The 20,439-nt window shown below is 46.1% G+C and overlaps 1 protein-coding gene across 6 annotated transcripts in view; it reads left to right on the forward strand.

Moving 5' to 3' along the window:
* Window positions 1-20,439, forward strand: part of DISC1 (DISC1 scaffold protein) — a 361,779-nt gene that overhangs the window by 50,832 nt on the left and 290,508 nt on the right. For all 6 annotated transcript variants that reach the window (XM_058696149.1, XM_058696150.1, XM_058696145.1 and 3 more), the window contains 2 exons: window positions 599-1,590; window positions 8,429-8,498. In XM_058696149.1, the coding sequence (XP_058552132.1) occupies window positions 599-1,590; window positions 8,429-8,498 (1,062 nt within the window). The remainder of the gene's footprint in view (window positions 1-598; window positions 1,591-8,428; window positions 8,499-20,439) is intronic.

Consider the following 20,439-nt stretch of genomic DNA (forward strand, 5'->3'; position numbering starts at 1 on the left):
GTTTGTAGAGCATGTCAAGCAGGGCCTCCTGTGATCCACTGTGTGAGAGGAACTGATGGGGATAAGCTGTGTCCCAGCTGGCTCTCCATGCTCCAGAGACACGGGGGACATGGACAGCTCAGATAGTGAAAACTCACATACTGTTCAATAAGTAGCTAGAATAAGTGATCGCATCTCACTTTGAGGAGCGTGCTGGCATTTGCTTTCCAATCGCTTGCTTTCCAGGCCCACTCTGGGATAAAAGTGCTGATGTGCCTAAAAGCCCAACAGGCGAGATGCCGGAGGGGTTCTGAAGGAGCCGCCGAGGTTGTGTCTCCACTGGGCCTGCTGATGTGCTGGCATAACTCAAAGCAACACCAGCTGCTCTGCTAAACAGAAGAGCTGAGATGCTGTGTTGCTTCTGCACGTTCGAGGCAAGCACTTGGAGGGAATCATCAGAATTTTCGTCCCGGGTTGGCCCCGTGACCACTGAGCCAGCATCTTCTTTGACAGATGCACAGAGCGGTGACCTCTAAACCTAGGATGCTCTCCAAATGCAGTTCCAGCTGAGCCAGTGAGATTTGCATGTTTATGGTGCTGTTTTCTCTCTTCCTCCCAGGCAGCCGGGATTGCTTACCACCTGCAGCGTCTTTTCGGAGGAGGCGGCTGGCACGGAGGCCGGGCTACATGAGAGGCACAGCTGGGCCCCGGATCGGGTTCCTCTACCCAGCAGTGGCCACTCCGTTACGGGCCCAGGGAGCGGCGTGCGGGGAGGAGTCCCTCCAGTCTGAGTCCAGGGCCAGACACTGTGGCCTTGAACTTGGAGGCCAGTGGCGAGGCCCCTCTGTTGGGAGCCCAGCAGCCTCGTCTCTGACCATTGTGGGCCACCCAGGCCTGGCTCTGACCGCTGTGAGGGGACCCTCGGGGCTCTTTGGGATTCAGCTCAGAGCTGACACCAAACTACCTGCCAGGCTCACCAGGTCATGTGGCCCTGGGGACACTGGGTGGCAGGGGGCGCTCCCATCCATGGACAGTTCTGAGGCCCCAGGCCCTGGCCGGGAAGCTGCCGGCGGTGAAAGAGCAAAGGGCACCTGGACAAAAGGCTGTCTGTCCTCAGAGGAGGGGAATGGCAGCAGGTGCAACCTTGAAAGTGGCCCCAGGGTCCCCTCTGCCCCAGCCGGCTCTCAGGATGGCTTCACCTCCAGCTTTAGCTTCATACGGCTCTCGCTCAGCTCTGCTGGGGAACGTGGGGAAGCGGAAGGCTGCTTGCCGTCCAGAGATGCTGAGGCCCCTTGTCAGAGCCCCGTGGAGACGGAAGCCAAGGACGCCAGCTTGGACAGGCCCCACGCACACCCTCGACTTCTCTCTCCCCACTTCAACGTCAAGGCTGCTCAGAGCCTGGCCGACCCTGCCCAGATGGCAGCAGGCAGCCCCCGGCTGGAGTGTGAGATGCGTTCTTTACCGGACGTGGACACTGCCTCCTCCTGCCCCCTGGTCCCCTCGTGGTCAGAGGGCAGCGGCGTGGGGGATGCTCCCCGTTGGGAAACACTACTCAGGAGGTGCGAGCCTGTGCTGCTGGACTGCCTGCTGAGTGACCAGAGGCAGCTGGAGGTTGGTGTCTTCTGGCCGCTGGGGCCTGTGATTGTCACAAGCCTGGACCCCTTTGGTAGCTGGCTGCAAAAAGATGTTGCTGCACTCCTGTTTCTTCTCTTTCAGTTTGACACAAATCTGTTCTCGTTCTCATCTTCTCTGTCAGGTGGATGCTCAGATTCGCTCTCTCTTGGGCTGTACGTTCCTCTGCAATTCCTGGCCTGACGGATGTGTGGTTAGCTCTGCCCAGCTCTGCTTTGAAACAGGGGCCCCAGGGGGCTGGGGAGCTGGAACTGGCTGGTGTGTGTGTGGGGGGGAGTGGCATAAAGACAGCGATGCCCCATGTTGGGGAAGATGCCGGGCTTCGTTTGCATTTACTGTACTCACTGTATTCCATCCTGCCCCGGTGGGAACCGCCTGCCACAGTCAGGAGACTTCGCTCCTGGTCATTACATCTCTTGGGCTCTCAGTTTCCTTATTTAGAGAGGGTGACGCTGCACAGGAGTGTTCTGTGGCTGCGGTGAGAATGTCAGGGCTTTGGAAACTAGGACGGGCTGTATGCCCGTGAGCCCTGGTGGTAGGACGGTTCTGTTCACCCAGTTGTCCTACAAGTGTGTACAGAGGGTTGTTCTACTCCCAAAAGTTCCTGGAGAGACCCAGGCTGACTCACTGGGCTGTGCGGCTCCTCCTGCTGAAAGGCTGTGTTTTCCTCCTGGGGTGTGTGTGCGTGTGATGTGTGCACATGTGTGCATATGTACATGTGCATTCATTTGTACATGTATGTAAGGAAGTGAGGGCCCACTCCTCAGGCATTTTGTAGAAATACCTGAAAGTGTGAAGGTCGTGCTCATTTCTGGCAATCGCACCTCATTTACTTTACTTTTTCTTTTTTTTTTTTTAAATGTTTATGTATTTATTTTTGAGAGAGAGAGAGAGAGAGCAGGGGAGGGGCAGAGAGAGAGAGGGAGAGAGAGGAGCCAAAGCAGGCTCCGTGCTGGCAGCAGAGAGTCTGACGTGGAGCTTGAACTCAAGAACTGTGAGATCGTGACCTGAGCAGAAATTGGACCGTTAACCGACTAAGCCACCCAGGTGCCCTGCACCTCATTTACTTTCAGTTCTTTACCTATGACCTGATGTTCCTGGCCCTGTCCCTGTTTGCCCTGTTGTAGCCCTCAAGGACCTCAGCCTAGCCATCTGATTTATAACTCCGGTGGACCGCGAAGCCAGGCCAGATATGCACGTGGGTCTCCTTTTCCAGCTGACGCACAGAATCCCAAGTTAGATGTGTTCAATACTGATGCCATCGTCTTCCCCACCAAACCCGTTCTAAAGGGCCCCAGTCTTGATACCTACTTGCTGATTAAAAAAATTTATTTTATTTTTGAGACAAAGACAGAGCATGAATGGGGGAGGGTCAGAGAGAGAGGGAGACACAGAATCCGAAACAGGCTCCAGGCTCTGAGCCATCAGCACAACGACATCGACGCGGGGCTCGAACTCACGAACCGCGAGATCGTGACCTGAGCCGAAGTTGGACGCTTAACCGACTGAGCCACCCAGGCGCCCCTTGCTGATTTTAATTAATAGACTCCATCCAGTTCCTGAGAGAAACTGCAAGCATTTTCACCACCCCCCTCCTCCTCGCTCTGCACATCTGGTCAGCCCTCATAGTCCTACAGCTAACCTGCCTCTCACGGCCGTGGCCTCTGCCCTGGTTCAAATCCTTGTTAGTTTTAACCTGGGTTTTGTAAGAGATTTGCCTTCCTCCTGTGTCTCTCTTCTCCAGGTCATCCTCCGGATGGCCAGCAGAGTTATCTTCTGGAACACTGGTGGGAAAGTGTTATTCCTTGGCTTGAAACCTTTGGTGGCTCATTGCTCTTCTGGGGATGGTAGCCAAGTCCCATATCCTGATAATTGAGACCTTTCCCGACCTGCTCCAGCCTGCCCCCATGCCTCACCCCTGCCGGCTCAGCCATCTGGTGCTGCTTCCTGTTCCTGAAGACACCAGGGAAAGCTGTGCCTCAGGCCTTTGCTTACAGTTTGCTCTCTGCCTGGAATGACCTTCCTGCACTTTTCCATCTGCCAAGCTCCTGTAATCCTCTTCGTGTGGGTTTAAAGCCACTTCCTTGTGAGACATTTCCTACCCCCTTTGGACCAAATGAATCCCTCCTTCCATTTTGCTCCCGTAGCAATCTGGACGTGCCCCTTATAGCACTCATCACATTTGATAATCATTTGCTTGAGGGTCCAAATTCTGCACTCGGCCATGAGCTCTATAACCACAGGTCATGTCTCTTAGACAGTTTTGGGTGCCTGAAGCCTGGCATACTTTCCGGCCCTTAGAGGTTGCTTGGGTCATTTTTGTTTTCAGTGAAATAATTAATCTTGTTAAGAGGGCCACAGATACTTAATTGACACCTTTTTTGGATTGACTGGCTAAGGCATAAGAAGACCAATTCCAGCCTTGGAGGGGTGTTTGCCCCTACCAACAATTTTCCAACACCAGCTGGGTGTCCTGTAACTCAACGCAATTCTGACCGCACCTATCCAGAGATAGTATCAGATCCCACAGCTTAAGGGCTCAGTCTCACAAGACCACCTGCCTCTTCTTCAGATGCCCATTTAAGTTCAGAGCGTCACCCGTGCTTCTGACCCACTGGCCATGGATAGGAGGCTCCAACAACTACGCTCTCCTTGGGTTCGATTAATTTGTAGAGTGGCTTGCAGAACTCAGAGAAGCAGTTTACTTAATAGATCATACATTTATTATAGGAGGATATAACTCAGTAACAACCAGAAGGAAGGCAAGGTGTGAGGAAAGGACACGGGGTTTCATGTCCTCTCCAGGCACACCACTCTCCCTGAATGTCCACCTGTTTACCAACCTGGAATTTCTCCCAACTCGGTCCTTTGGATTTTTAGGGAGGCTTCACTACACAGGCAGCACTGATTAAATCATTGGCCATTTGGGATTGATTCAACCTCCAGCCCCTCTCTCCACCCAGGAGGTTGGGGGATGGGGGCTGTAAGTTCCCCTCCTCTCCAGTCATGTGGTTGGTTCCCCTGGCAACCAGCCCTCAGCCTTCGGTGTCTTCCTGGAGTCACCTGATTAACATAACAAAAGACAACTTTATTGCCCTCCTCACAGGAAATTTCTAGGGTTTTAGGCGTTCTGTGTCAGAAGTGAACAAAGACCAAATATGTATTTCCTTTTACGAATCACAAGGTCACAGGCACTAAGAAGAGGTTTGTATCATCATTCCAACTCTAAAGGTCAGTTTTCAGTATTTCATTGCCAAGATCTCTTTTAACAAATCTTGACAACATATCTGTATTTCTCCATCTCAAAAAGTCAAGCTTTGACTCAAGTGAAGCAAAAGTAGAATGCCGTTATAATGACCAGCTTCTCCCCCTCCCAAATAGCCAAACAAACAGAACCTCCCCTTGGTAGGGACTCCTCTGCAGTCCACACGATTCAGCTCTCTGCGTTTTGGTGAAACTGATAGTTTTTCCCTTTCTTTTAAACTCCTCTTACCTGCAGTAAATCCTCCTGAAAATCTTTTTTTTTAATTTTTTAATGTTTTATTATTTATTTTTGAGAGAGAGAAAGACAGACTGTGAGTGGGGGAAGGGCAGAGAGAGAAGGAGACACAGAATCTGAAGCAGGCTCCAGGCTCTGAGCTGTCAACACAGAGCCCAGTGTGGGGCTCGAACCCACAAACAGCAAGATTATGACCTGAGCTGAAGTCGGACGCTTAACCAACTGAGCCACCCAGGCACCCTAACGATTTCCCTGTTTAAAATGGTCCACCAGCTTTGGGCTGCCATGCTGACCAGCGTTCCCAGGTGCAAGGAGGCTGCAATGTGCCTTACCGAGGAAACATGTGTTGAATGAGCTTTGTTCCAGCATGAGCTGTAGCGCTGGTGGCCATGAGTTCTGTGTTAATGAACCAGCCATATATATTAAAGAAGGCGTCTTTAAACGGAAGCGCACATAAAACAAGGTTACATCTTGATCAGTTGACAAAGATGTTGTGATCAGAGGCTCTCAGAAGCCCAACACTTGTTTCCCCTGGAAGCAATGGTTTAGTATTTGCTAACTGAGCATTTCCCGTGACTTTATAGAACACGACGACCACGAATGAGGATTGACAGAATGTGTGTTTTATGCTGTTTAGAAATAGTCACCCAGGGACACTGCCAGGGATTGCACGGGGCTCAGAAAATTGTGATCAAAGGAAATGCTAACTGGGTGTGCAGAGGAGGGAAGAGAGAACCTTGCAAGTGAGCCCCGCCTCAGCTTGTGGAAGCTGGAGGAAATGGAGAGAAATCGCCTGTCTTACATGGTTGTGTCACTGGATGAGACATGACCATCAGTGCCTCTGCTTCCAGCAAAGATGGACATTCAGACATCTCCCGGGGCATCAGTTCGGTGTCCTACAGGGATCATTGATTGAAGGGGACAAAGTGAAGTGGATGTTGGCTATAAATGAAGTTTTCTTTGACTTTCTTTCCTGTAGGTCTTCTGCTTCAGCTCCAGTAAGCGTTCAACAGTACCACCCCATGGGTGTGGTGATGGCAATGGTACGCTTTATATGGCAGCTGAACCACCCATACAGACTTTCTTCTATCTCTAATATGTACGACTGAGTTATTGGTACAATTTGCACTTGTAATATGGAGCAAATCAAGGATAAAGGGGTTAATGTAATCATTCACTCATTCAGAAAGTATTTACTGACTTACTTGTGTCTGGCTTTGGATTGTATTAGAGTTGGTTAGAAACAGACAGCAACACAGTATCAGTGTCTTCACGGGACAAAGTTGTGTTTCTTGCTTAAAAGTCGCGTTTCACAGAGGTGATTGGGGGATCCGCTCCGCAGAGTCACTCAGGAAGCCCGCCTGTACTACCTGAACGTACGAGTCAGTCACTGGGACAAGGAGGAAAGCAGTAAGGATCCTACAAGAGCAATTAAATGCCCAACGCCGAAGTAACGTCTAACACTTGCAGCTATACCCCATTACCCACAGCAAGGTGGGGAAGGAAGTGTAATCCTTCCATGTGCTCAGAGCAGTGGAGAACCAAACAAGGGTGAGCACTGCCATTTTCTACATGATTAGAAAGTAGTTCTTGCCCTCAAGACGCCCAAGGGTGAATGGAGCGCACAGACAAAACAAAACAATGGCTGTACTGTGGTGTCCTGAGTACAATGGTAATTTCTTGCAACTCCATTTGTCCCGCAAGCTCAGACCAAACACCCAGCCTTATTTTGACTTTCTCGTCTCCTACCTGCGATCTGTTAACAAATCCCATTTTTTCTGTCTTCCAACAGCCATTTTCTGAATGTGTCCAGGATCAGATCCCTTTTCATGGTCTTCACTGTTCCCACTATCATTCAGGCTATCGTCACCTCCTTCCTGGGCTGTTTCCATGGCCTCCCCTGGCCATCCGACTTCTTCCTTTGCCCACTGCAGTCAGAGTGAGGCTATTCAAACCTCATACAGGTCATGGACTTTGTGCTCAGAACCCCCCAAGTGCCCTCCCGTCACCCTCAGCATCAGAACTTTTCAGTGGTCTTCGTGTCTCTTCATGATGCATTCCCCATCGCCTCTCTGACCTCATCATCTACAGCCGCCCTTAATCAGGCCATCCCAGACTCAGCGATCTACTTTGCAAGGCCAGCAACACTTTGCCAAGAGCCTCTGCTCTGACTCTTCTCTTTGTTGAAATGTTTTCTCCAGGAGCCCCAGGGTTTCCTCTCTTACCACTTTTAAGTCTTTGCCCAAATGTCAGTGAGATCTTATTTAAAACTGCAGCCCCACCGCCTGCCAGCATTCTTGATGCCCCTTATTGGGTTCTACGGTTTTTCTTCTTTCCCGACACTCATCACTTTCTAAGGCTCCATAAACCGTACTTATTATGTTAATTTTTGTCTTCCTGCACAAGAATGCATGTCGAGAGATGGTTTAGAATTTTGTGCTGTACCCTCAACACCTCAAACTGGTGGCTGACACCCCGAGGAGACACTCAGTGAATATTTGTTAAGTGGGTCATATGACTAGGTCCAAGGACAGGTCACTATGGCAATATAGAGGAAGGACATTTAACACAGGCTGGAGAGGGTGACACCTGAGTTAGGTGTTGAAGGACATATAGGTGTGAGGCAAGCAAGGGTGGGAGGAAGGTGTGTTTTAAGGAGCAAGGCCAAATCCATTCACTGATAGGCCAAGAATCCATCTTCAGAAAATACCTGGGCTTCCTGTCGAGAAGAAAAATACTTAAAAATGAATGTATTGTTAACTCTCCGACACATCGGAGACACACCGACGGGATCACTGTGTCTACATGTGGGTTAAATAAGACGATACTGTTTTCTGGAAGGGTTTTGTGAAGTCCTTCCTGTCATTGTCACCCAGCCGGTGGGACAACCTGCTGAGTGGAAGCTCATGTTCTTCTCTTGGCTTCTCTTTCAGTCTCAGAGTGTTTATCTTCATAATTTTAATGTGATTTTGAGAACAGTGAGCATTCAGTCAGGTCAGGAAATTTGCGTTCCTTTTTATTATGCATTTTTTCATGCAGATAAGGGTACAATGTGATGTTTTTGTTTAAAATAACTTTCTAACTCTTTCTGTGGACTTTATACTCAAATTACACTTTCTCTTTATATAACTTTTTTTTTGAGAAGCTAATGCATCTGGCATGGGAAAAATGTACATTTGCGATTCTTTTTTTAAAGGAGAATAAAGAATTTCAGTTTTGAAATAGTTTCTAAATGTTCTTGGCTTAAAAAAAATAAGTTTGCTTGAGTGCTATTGTAATTTGGCTTTCATTTTTACCCCCTCCTTCAAACCAACATAGGTAAAGTCCTTAAGATTAAAGCTTCAGAAACTTCAAGAAAAAGCAGTTGAGGAAGATGATTATGATAAGGGTGAGTTTTATTTTATTTTTTATTAATTATTTCTCATTTTCTCTGGAATGTACCATTTCTCTTTTATCCTCATTCATACCTGCCTTCTACACCTCAGTGAATTGTGTGGTCTGTTCCTCTGATCACCTCCACTCAATAGCAATTGACTTTTACCGCACTGTTATTTTGTGGATTTCAAAGCACTTTATGAGCATTAATCATTGGGCTATAAATTTGTTGATAATCCAGAAATACTCAGAGTACTTGCACAATGGAAGTTATATTAACTCATCATCTGCCTGCTTAGAGTGTGATATATCTATAATTTATTCATCCATCGAAAAAATATTTGTTGTACACCTATTGTGTGCTGCGCAATGTGGCAGGAATAGAAAAGTAAGGTAGACGCATTATCTGATCTTGGGATGCCTGTAAATATAAGTCCCCAAGAAGCTTTTTGACTTCATACTCTCCGGGACCAGAGAGAGAAAATGGGATGAGTCTGAGAAATGCCAGGCTGTGCCAAAGGGGTCAAATGTATCAAATTCCCATGTAGATGCCCCCAAATATCCATACTAGAAAGGAAAAGTAACATGAGACCAGACGATGTAGGAGTTGGTCAGATGCCACAAAAAAACAGTTAACATGACCGTCCCAAAGTAGGATCTGCAGCAGAAACAGCTGACGTGGCAGCTGAATGGACACAGAGCAGACTGGGTCAAAGGAAGGATTTCAGGAATGGTTGGCCTGGGAAGAATCTTCAAGATTTCGGATGCCGATTGCGAGATGCCACAGCCATTTCTGCTGCATCTGGGGAAGAGAGAGGACTTAACATGCAGGTTCCCCCAGACACTTAGGAACTTGGTAGATGGTCCTGGTGATAACCAGGTTCAGCACACTCAGGATTGGTCTGGAAATAGAATACAGACTTAAGGATTCTTAGCCTAGAGGCTTGAACCTTCAACCTTCTTGACCCGTTTTCTCGTGTTCCCAGTGAATACGTCACAGACCACTGGCACCGGGGCACTACAGGAGTGGGATGAGTGATCAACAGGAGGCAGCAGATCCTATTCTGGAAACACCCGGAGCTGGTGCTGTGTCGTGTTGTCAGTACATTTACCACGGAGGTGGGGGTTAGAATGCGCTGGGGTGGGAGGAGGGGGAGGAATTGGGGAATGCAGGTGGAGGTCTAAACTCTCCCGCTCTTTCTACAGGAGGCCTTGATTTTGTGAGGGTGCTAGGTGGGAGAGAGGAGCGAGTCTGAGACAAGGGCCCCCATGAACCCCGCACAGCTGTGGGCAGAGAGCACATGAGCGGTGCCTGCACCACGGTGCCCCCTGCTGAGTTTTGTCTGTGAAGGGAGCCTAGGTTTGCAGCTCCCAACTGCTGCCCAAATTAACTTTCTCTGGCGTGGGCCTTTAGCACACAGCTCTGCTCTAACACACAAAACTGAAGACACAAGTGGAAAACCAAGCCCTCTTTTTCTGATCAAGGCCTGGTGAACTTTTCCGGACTTGGTTTTCTCAGCGGGCTTCATTAAACAAAGGCCTCGCTTCTTTAGTCTTTTCTCCAGATAGCTCTGAAACACCCGAGGGAACAAGGTTGGATAAGATACGCCTCATCAGGGAAGCCAAAGGAACAAAGACACCTTTATTTGCTGTTTCCGTCTGATTTTTTTTTCTTGTTTCTATGTCAAGAATGAGAATGTCTCCTCAATGAGAACTGGGAGGGCAGGCCAGGCCGTCCGTGTTCCACAAGCCTTCTGGGTGGTTGGGAGGTGTACTGGTGTGTGAGAAAACCCCGGTGCAGGGCTCTGCTTGCTGGAGGACCAGGCCGTGGTGCAGCAAGCCGCCAGCTGAGTTCTGGAGGCGGGGGCTGGTCAGGGGCTCTGTCCCTCCTGATCCACCTGGAGTCTGTGAGCAAACACCCTGGGAGGCACTTAACACAGCGAGTCACATACCTCCCCCCTCCTGTTTAAACTCCCAAACCTTGCAAGCCTGGTTCAGGGTGTTGAGAGGTGAATGTTCTGATGAAATGTGCAGAGGGCCTGGCACGTAGTGGGTCGGGAGTCAGTCAGTGTTTTGTGATGAACAAGTGAGTTGCTTGCTGCTGAATGCATACGCAACCCCCCCCCCCACCCCCCCACCCCCAGATGTCAGGCTAGAGTGAGCCCAAGGGCCGAGAACTCTCACCACCTCAAGATGGCTTACGCAGCTCATCCGCAGTCTGCTGGGGCGGGATACATGTAGGGAAGATGTTTGTGTGGAGCGTGGCTTATTACTTAAAAAAATTCCTACTGAGCATCTATCGTATATAACAGGGCTTCTCAAACTTTAACGTGCATGTGAATCGCCTGCGTAATGTGTAAAATGCACATTCTGACCAAGGAGGGCTGGGCTGCGGTGGAGACACTGTTTCTAGTAAGTTTCCAAAGGATGCTGCGCAGCGGTCCAGAGAACCGCACCTGGAGTAGGGATGGGCTACAAGGACGACATGAGGCCATTTTTAAAGACCCACCGAGCACTGTCCTTAGGATTTTCATCTCAGGTGTTCTATGGCCCGGGAGGGGAAATAGCACAGTACACAATAAGAGTAGTGAAGTTACACATGACATGTCCCTTAAAATATAAACAGAGGGAGTTCCAAAAGGGGAAAAATTACTGCTGGTGGTGGGGTGGGTGTGGATCCAGCCCTGTGGAGATGGTGATAGTGTAGACGCGCCTCAGAGGGTGTGGGGGATGCCATCTGAAAGAGCATTTTAGAGAACGCAGAGGGGTGTAAAAGCCACCGTCCAGCAGTTTGTCTGGACGTGACAGGTGAAGTCAGCTGTTGTTGGAAATGGATCACTGCAGGGCCCAGTTGGAACAGTGCATGAACTGGTGCATAGTAGGTGATCACTAAATTCTCATAAACCAATGGCCAAGTCATTAGGGAAGTTGGATTGATATTGAGGTGGAGAATTTGTTGTAATGAGATTTGTTGAAGTAGGATTTGAATGAGATTTCCTTTCTCACATGGCTTATCCAGGGGTTTAAGAATTGTGACTTTTCTTTATACTCAGCCTTTGCAGTCTGTGAGCGGACTCACTTCTGCCTCAGTGTTCGTGGCAGCTGTGGGGCTGTGCTCTGTCTCAGGGGAAGGGGGCTGCTGGAGTCTGAGAGGTTTGCCGGGAGAACCTGGAGGGCTCTCCTCTGGTTTTGTTGCCTTTCTCTCTTTCTTTCTAGTTTCACTCATAAAAATGACTTTGAATTCCAGAGAAAGGAGCACTTGGCACAGAATAGAAAGTTTCATGCTTTATCTCCTCAAAGTGCCAGCAAATTGACCCGCTGACGCCTTGTGGGGAAACCTCCAGGGCTCCAATTACATCTCTACTTCGCCTGGGAAGTAAAGTCAATAATTCCTTCTCTTCTTGAATGGGGCCGGGAGGGCTTGGCAGGAAAAGAATAATACTATTTGGTACTTGCTTAGAGTTTTTCTCCAGAGGTTTGAAATGCTTTACTGGTTTCATCCCGTCAGTGCTTGTCTGTGGTCAGCTGAGGGGCGAGTGTGGGACCTCAGAGTCCTTCAGAAGGAGTGACTGCAGCCTGGAAATGGGAGATGGGGTTCAGGGTCTGTGATGTGCTGGGAGGGGAAAAAGGAGAGCATGAGCAATGACGTCCACTGTGGTTGATGTTCTAACTGTCCCTGCACCGACGTGACGTGTGGTCTAGAACGTCCCCCCTGCCTGTGACCATGTTCACTGCTCATTTCTGAAGCAAATGGGGTGAGGTCGTGGGGAAGAAGGAGAAAAATTTTGGGAATTCGCCATTTCAGTGACTCACATAACTGTGATCTGTAGCACAGCTGGCTTTACCCTGCTTGTTTAGGATTTCTTTCTTGGTGCGAAAAGCAGCCAGCACTGAATTGGTTCCTCTGTCCTTTGTCTCCACCAATGTCATTAGGACAAAACGAGAGTATGATGTGAGGCATGGAAAGAGGAATGATGACTGCAGAGGCCAAGCATAAAACCAGTCTAGACAGTGCCCAGCTCTTGCCTCAATTGTCATAAACTTGGCTTTGCTTTCTTTAGCAAGATTGGTTTGTCCACAATTGTTCTTTGGTGACGGTGTGCAAATCATCCAAGCTGACAGCCCTGTCTGTTGGGGGGATCCCACTCTCTATCTCCTTTAGGGTTTGGCATCTGAGTGGCTTCCTGGAGGTTTGTGCTTAGAACCAGAAGCCCTGCTTCGTCTTCTCTTAGCTGTAGAGGTGCCAGAGCCCTTTCAAAATGGCAGCTGGATGCCACTCGGGGGTCCCCAGAACGGGAAGGGCTACTCTTGGCACCGTGTTGTTCTGTGTCCCTGCTGAAAAGGTAGCCTGCATTTGGGGTCTGCTCAGAGACACGACTGGCACTTGAAGATGTTTCCAGAGAAAAGAGCCACACTGAGCACACATGGGAATGAGAGTGCAGTTTCTGTCAGCAGTCCCCCTGCACATGCACTTCTTTTTCTCCCTGCACCCCAGGGTTTGGAAACACCCTCACTTGGCCTGCTATCTACCGGAGTCTGTCTCCATTGCTCTGGGGGGTGCTTGCAGGAAGTATCAGGAAAAGAAGCTAAGACAATGCAACCAAGTGAAATAAATGACATTTGGTACACATTCCTTTTCTGGGGTGTGTTTGTATGTGGTGTGTAATATTAATGTGCAGCTGTCCCACATCCTCTCCCAGCTGGACACTTTCCCACATGCCACTGATCACATCCCAGCATCACTGTGGGAGGAATCGGCACTGCCTCTGAGTCTCCGGCCAGGCCATGGAAGCTGCTCGGAAGGGACTAGCCATGTGCTCCAGACACCCATCCCCTTTGCCTCCTGTCCTCGCTGGCTCTCCGAGCATTGTGTAATCCAGCATGGAAAACCAAGCTCTTGAGGAGTTGTGGGGACTGATCCTAGCCAGGAGGTTTCTGGGTTCTGGAATCTCTTATTTACATGACAACTAGGGAAGGAACAGAGGAAGGTTCCACGCTGGGATATTGGGGGGGGGGGGAGACTTTCCATGATTTTATCTTAAAACATTAAGCTGTTAGGAAATTTGCACTTGAATTATTTCAATTTTAGTCTTCAACATTATCCTCACCAAAGCAGAACTTGTGTGTGTCTGCTTCCTCTTATTTTAAGTAGAAACTTAAAAATTGAAGGATGCCTGGGTGGCTCAGTTGGTTAAGCGTCCCACTCTTGATTTCAGCTCAGGTCATGATCTCACGGTTTGTGAGTTCGAGCCCCATGTCGGGCTCTGTGATGATGGTGAGGAGTTTGCTTGGGATTCTCTCTCTCTCCCTCTCTCTCGGCCCCTCCCCTGCACTCTCTCTTGAAAATAAATGAATTTTAAGAATTTTAATTCAAGAAAACTTAAAAATTGAGAGATGAGCTAGACATTAAAACACGTTGTAAACGAGAATGCAGACAAACGCCATTTACTTCACCTAGCTGCATTGTCTTAGCCTCTTTTTCTGTTGACAGAAGAGTTTATGACTCTGTAAATTAAGGGCCACAATCTCTGCCGGTACTGGCTTTCAGGTCACCGTTGGTATTTGCCGTTTGTGTGTTGGCATTTTTCATGAGTGCTAGGAGCGTAGTACAGCGTGTAACACCTACTTCAGATGTGGTGAGCTTTGTGCACAGACCCGGATGGTCTACCTGTGTATGATAAGCTTCCCTCTCATATGTAGCACAGGATGTGATTTCAGTGTGGCGCCTTTTCTCCGCGGTGTTCCAGCTGGAAGTACACTCAGCTGCCTCCACCCCTGCGGTGCTATGTACGGGGTTTATTAGACCTCCTGGGACTTTGGAGGTGGAAACACAGAGGAGTGGCTGTCCTGTCTTGATGGCCACATCACAGTACATTCCCTATATTGGTGGGCCTCTGCCTTCCTTCCCTGGCTGTGAGGAAGTCGGTCTGTCCTTCAAGGATCACCTGGGGTGTTGTCACATTCATACATTATTCACGACGACACCTGATAACCAAGGTTAGGCATGATGCCAAACACAAACACCAAGACAAACAAAAAAATCTTTTTTTCTCCACCTCCTTCCCCTAATTAGGTACTTGGACACGCTTTCCTGCTGGCTGAACCATAGCACGTTTTTAATGAGGGTTAGCAGGTGAATGTACAAATAGTGGACACACCATCTTACTGCCTTTCTAGGAGATTCTGCAAGTGACCCACAGTTCCTAAGCTGTAGAGTCTGGTTGATGGAGCAGGAAGGGGGGCAGAAGGCCCTCTTGTTTTTAGACGACTGACTTTGAAGCTCCTCCCACAGGTTTTCCACGTTGCTGCTATCCTCCCAGAGTTGCTGAGAGGCTGGCTGGGATCCCAGGAGAGCAAGCTCCCCTGAGGGAATGTTCCATCTGGGCCCGAGGAACTCAGCTGCTCTGCAGGTGCCAGACAGGACCAAGCAGTGACTTAGATTGTCTGGGGCCAGCTCACTGGGATAGAGTGATCATCTTGTCTGTGAGGGCACTTAGGGCTTCAGAAATGTCAACAACTTCACTTGATTTATTGCATGTTCAAGGAGTGCTTCACCTCTTTCTACAGATTGAGAAATGGGTAACAGGACTGGAAGGGGTGTCCCTTCCTATACAGACATTTGATAGAAAAGTTAAAAAAAAAAGGCAGACTTTAGTGACTTAAGTGGGCTGATTATCTCTTTCCCTGTCTGCAAAGGAACCTGGCTATTATTGGTATCTTTTTTTTGGTCTAAAACCCTGCAGATAGTTAAGAGCAGAGCCTGGTTTTTAGGCCAGTATATCACAGTACCTTTTCACATGAACAATTTTTTTACTGAGTTTTTTCCAGGTTCACCGTCCCATGGTGGACCAAAAGAAATGTGTACAGGATGTTAACTTTTTTCTAGAATGTTAGCTTATTTGGGATAAAATATAAATAATATGAATGTGTGAAATTTCAGTTAACATTAGAATTGATTGAGTGTGTGTGTGTGTGTGTGTGTGAGGGCTCTCTACTTTCAAGAGGAAGAGACCCAAGAAGCAGAGGAAGAGAGGACTTAAAGTTTGGTGTGACGGTGCTGGGGAGGTGAGTGGGGTCAGGAGATCCAGAGTGCCAGGACCCTCACTTTTCTCTCTGCAGTTTGATTTAATCTCTCAAAACACTTGTTTCACTTACCTGTTGTTGCATATAGTAGGCTGAAAAATGGCCTCCAAAAGATATCCACACCGTAATTCCTGGAATTTGTAGATGTTACCTTATTTGGAAAAGGCTCTTTGCATGCATGATTAAATCAATGATCTTGGGATGAGATTATCCTGGATTATTGAGGTAGGCCCTAAATGCTATCACATGTGTCCTGAAGAGAGAGGCAGAGGGGGGACTAGACTAGTAGAAGAAGAGGAGGTGATTTGATCACAGAAGCAGACATTGGAGTGATGTGCCCACGAGACATAGAATGCTGGCAGCCAACTGAAATTGGAAGAGGCAAGGAAAAGATTCTCCGTGAGAGTCTGTAGAGGGAGTATGGCCTGGCAGACAACTTGGTTTCAGCCCAATAAAACTGATTGCAGACTTATGGCCTCTATGAAACTATGAAAGAATGTGAAAGAATAAATTTGTCGTTTTAAGCCTCTAAGTTTGCGGTTATTTTTTACATAGGAAACCAATATAGTGCATAACAAACCACCATAAAATTTAGTACTTAAAACAATGTCAGGGAGTGACATCAAGAAAATGGCAGAATAAGCAACTCCAAGCACTCATTTCCCTCATAGAAACATCAAAAGAGAAGTAGAAAGTGTGAGAACCAACATTTTCAGAACTCTGGAAAATACGCCAAGGTTTAGAGCAACCAAGCAAACACTGAACCAAGGAAAAGGCAACTTGAAAATGATGGGAGAGCTTTGTGGCTTTTGCTCTTGTCCCACCCCTTCTCAGGACAGCAGTGACCTTGGAGATAACAGCTCACATTCCTGGTGTGGGACTCTGGTCCTTGATTCCCCAGGGAGCAAAGCAGACTTTACTTGAAAATTATTGCATGAGTCTGTTCTAACCTGTCTAGGGTTCCCTAAAGGACTGACATCCAGTGCTTGTCTCTGTTTTGACTAACTCAGGGCAGAGGCTGGAAAAATGGCAGACATTGCTTGAAAACATTGGCAGGTTAACTAACAAACTTCAAACACCTGGTTGTCTAAAGGCCAGGAGCAATAGCTGGGGCAGATCTTTGGGAAATTCAGAAGTACCTGTGTATATAGGGAAATTTAGAAAACCACTTGCTTGCTCAGGGCAAGATACATGCTCGGAGAAGAGCATAGAAGACACTAAGCTTTCATCTAAGGATGATCCTGGGGCTCAGGGCAAGCCTGCTCAGGTGCTGAAAGAGTACTCCAGCACAGAACCAATCTGTAAAGACTGGAAGAGGAATTTGTTTGTTTTGGTGTCTCTGTGTGTGTTTCTTCTTTTTTGCTTTTTCCCCCTTGGCTTTCTTTTCTGTTTTTTCTTTTTCTCCTGGCATTTGAAGAAATCGTTGTCTAAACACTGGCTGAACACTAGCTATAAGAACAGAGACTGCGGTGACCACACTCCTCAAGGAATAGTCTTTGCAAAAATAGTTTGGAAAAGTATCTAAACAGATGGACTACTTCAGCCTTCAAAAATGTTGATGACAACAAAACAAAAACAACAGAAAGCCCCACAAACTGGGGAGTTTGGAGAATCTGATTTCCAGAGTCACCACATTATAATATTCAAGTGTCCAGTTTTTAACAAAGCATCACAAGGCATACAAAGAAACAGAAACACATGGCCCACTGAAAGAGGCAAAATAAATGGACAGAAACCATCCCTGAAGAAGCCCAGACCTCAGACTTATTGAAAACCTTAAAAAAACTGTCTTAGAGATGTCCAAAGAGTTAAAGAAACATGCATGAAGAACTAAAGGAGATCAGAAAAACAATGTATGAACAAAATGAGAATACCAATAAGGAAATAGAAATTGTAACAAGGAATCAAATCTGGAGCTGAAAAGTATAACTAAAATAAAATACTCACTAGAAGGGTTCAACAATAGATCTGAGCAGGCAGAAAAACAATCAGCAAACTCAAGACACAACAATTGAAATAATTTAGTCTGAAGAGAAGAAAGAGAAAAGAATGAAGAAAATTAAAGATGGTCTCAGAGGCCACTGGGAGATTATCAAGCAGACCAACATATACCTATGGGAGTTCCAGGAGAAGAGAGAGAGGAGCAGGAGAATATTTGAAGAAATATTGGCTGAATTTGGTGAGAGACATGAAACTACAAATTCAAGAGCTCAATGAACAACAAGTGAGGTAAACTGAAAGAGACAGGGAAACACATAATCAAATTGTCAAAAGTAAAAGATAATCTTGAAAGTAGCAAGAGAGAAGCAACTCATCACATACAAGGGATCCTCAATAAGACTGACAGCTATTTTCTCATTACCATAGAGACCAGAAGGTGGAGGGAAGATATATTTAAAGTGTGGAAAGAAAAAAATTGGCAATCAAGAATTCTATACCCAGAAAAAGTGTCATTCAAAAAAATGAGGGAGAGGGGAGCCTGGGTGGTTCAGTTGGGTAAGCATCCAACTTTGGCTCAGATCATATCTTGAGGTTTGTGAGTTTAAGCCCCGCATCAGGCTCTGTGCTGACAGCTCAGAGCCTGGAGCCTGCTTCAGATTCTGTGTCTCCCTCTCTTTCTGCCCCTCCCCCACTCTCACTCCATCTCTCTTTCTCTCAAAAATAAATAAACATTTAAAAAATGAGAGAAATAGTAAGAAATTTCCAGAAAACAAAAGCTAGAGGGGCTCATTACCACTAGACCTGCTCTGTAAGAAATGCTAATGGGTGTCCTTCAGGTTGAAATAAAAGGACATTAGAGAGTAAGTTGAAGCCATATGAGGAAATAAATAAATCAGTAATGGTAAATAGATGAGCAAATATAAAAGCCAGTATTACTGTATTTTTTGTTTGCAATGCCACTTTTCATTTTCTACATGATTTAAAAAAACAAATGCATAAAATTTATAATTTATAAATTATAAACCTATGATACTGAGTGCACAGGGTAAAAAGATGTAATTTGTGACAGCAATAACAAAGGAGCTGTATAGGAGCAGAGTTTTTATATTCTATTGAAGGTAAGTTGATATCAATTCAAATCAGGTTGTTATAACTTTAGAGTGGTAAATATAATCCCCATGGCAACCACAAAGAAAATATCAAAAAAATATACACAAGAGGAATCAAAACAGTTTGGTACAAAAAAATCAATTAAACCCCAAAGAAGACGGTAATGGAGGCAACGAAGGACCAAAAAAAAAAAAAAAAAAAAAAAAAAAAAAAGACTTACAGAAAATGAATAAGAAAATGGCAGAACTATGTCCCTCTCTCTTTTTTTTTAAAGTTTATTTATTTATTTTGTGAGAGAGAGGGTGCATGCTCCAGCATGGTAGGGGCAGAGAGAGAGGGAGAGAGACAAAGAGAAAGAGAGAGAGGGAGAGAGAGAGAGAGAGAATCCCAAGCAAGCTCTGCACCATCAGTGCAGAGCCTGATGTGGGGCTCGAACTCATGAACTGTGAGATCATGACCTGAACTGAAGTCGGATGCTTCACTGACTGAGCCACCCAGGTGCCCTAGAACTATCTCCTTCTTTATCAGTAATTACTTTAAATGTAAATGGATTAAACTTTGTAATCAAGGGGTGCCTGGATGGCTCAGTCGGTTAAGCATCTGATTTCAGCTTAGGTCATGATCTTACAGTTTGTGAGTTTGAGCCCTACATTGGGCTCTGCTGTCAGCTCAGAGCTCACTTTGGATCCTCTGTCTCCCTCTCTTTGACACCTCTTCTGCCCAAAAATTAAATAAATATTTAAAAAATTGTAATCAAAAGGTAGAGACTGACGAATAAAAAAAAAATGATCCAACTATATACCATTTACAAAAGAGTCACTTTAGACCCAATGACACAAATAGATTGATAGTCCATGCAAATGGTAACCAGAAGAGAGCTGGGGTATCTATACTATTAGACAAAATAGACTTCAAGTAAAAAACTGTTATGAGACCAAAGAGGCACTATATTTTGATAAAAGCATCAATTCATCAAGAAGATACAATAATTTTAAACATATATGCACCAAACAACACAGCCCCCAAATATATGAAACAAATATTAACAGAATATGATTCTCCATTATAGTTGGAGACTTCAGTACACTACTTTTATAATGCTGAGAACATCTGGACAATTGATAAGGGTATAGAGACTTGACTAACACTGTAAACCTTCTAGACTTAACAGACATGTATAGAACACTCCAGCCAACAGCAGAATGCATTTTTCTCAAGTGCACATGGAACATTCTCCAAGATAGACCACATGTTGGGCCACAAAGAAATCTCAATAAATTTAAAAAATTGTAATCATACAAAGTATCATTTCCAACCACAATGCAATGAAGCTAGAACTGAAAACTGAAGGACAATTGGGAAACGTACAAAATATGTAGAAACTAAGCAACACACTTTTAGAGAACCAATGGGTAAAAAAGACATCTCAAAAGAAATTAGAAAACATTTAGAGGTGAATGAAAAGGAAAACCCAACATCTCAGAACTCATGGGATACAACCAAGACAGTGCTCAGAGGAAAATTTATAGTTGTAAATACCTATATTAAAAAAGGAGAAAGATCTCAAAATCAATAACCCAACTTTACACACTGATGAGCTAGAAAAGAAAAGCAAACCAAACCCAAAGCTAGCAGTAAGAAGTAAAGATTAGAGCTGAGGTAAGTAAAATAGAAAATAGAAAACCAATAGAATCAATAAAACCAAAATTTAGTGCTTTAAAAATATCAACAAAATTAACAGAGAAAAAAAGAGAGAAAATGGGAACAACTAAAATTATAAATGAAAATGAGAACATGACTCCCAAATGTATGAAATAAAA

The sequence above is a fragment of the Neofelis nebulosa genome, chromosome 13, assembly GCF_028018385.1.
Source record: "Neofelis nebulosa isolate mNeoNeb1 chromosome 13, mNeoNeb1.pri, whole genome shotgun sequence".
Lineage (NCBI taxonomy): Eukaryota > Metazoa > Chordata > Mammalia > Carnivora > Felidae > Neofelis > Neofelis nebulosa.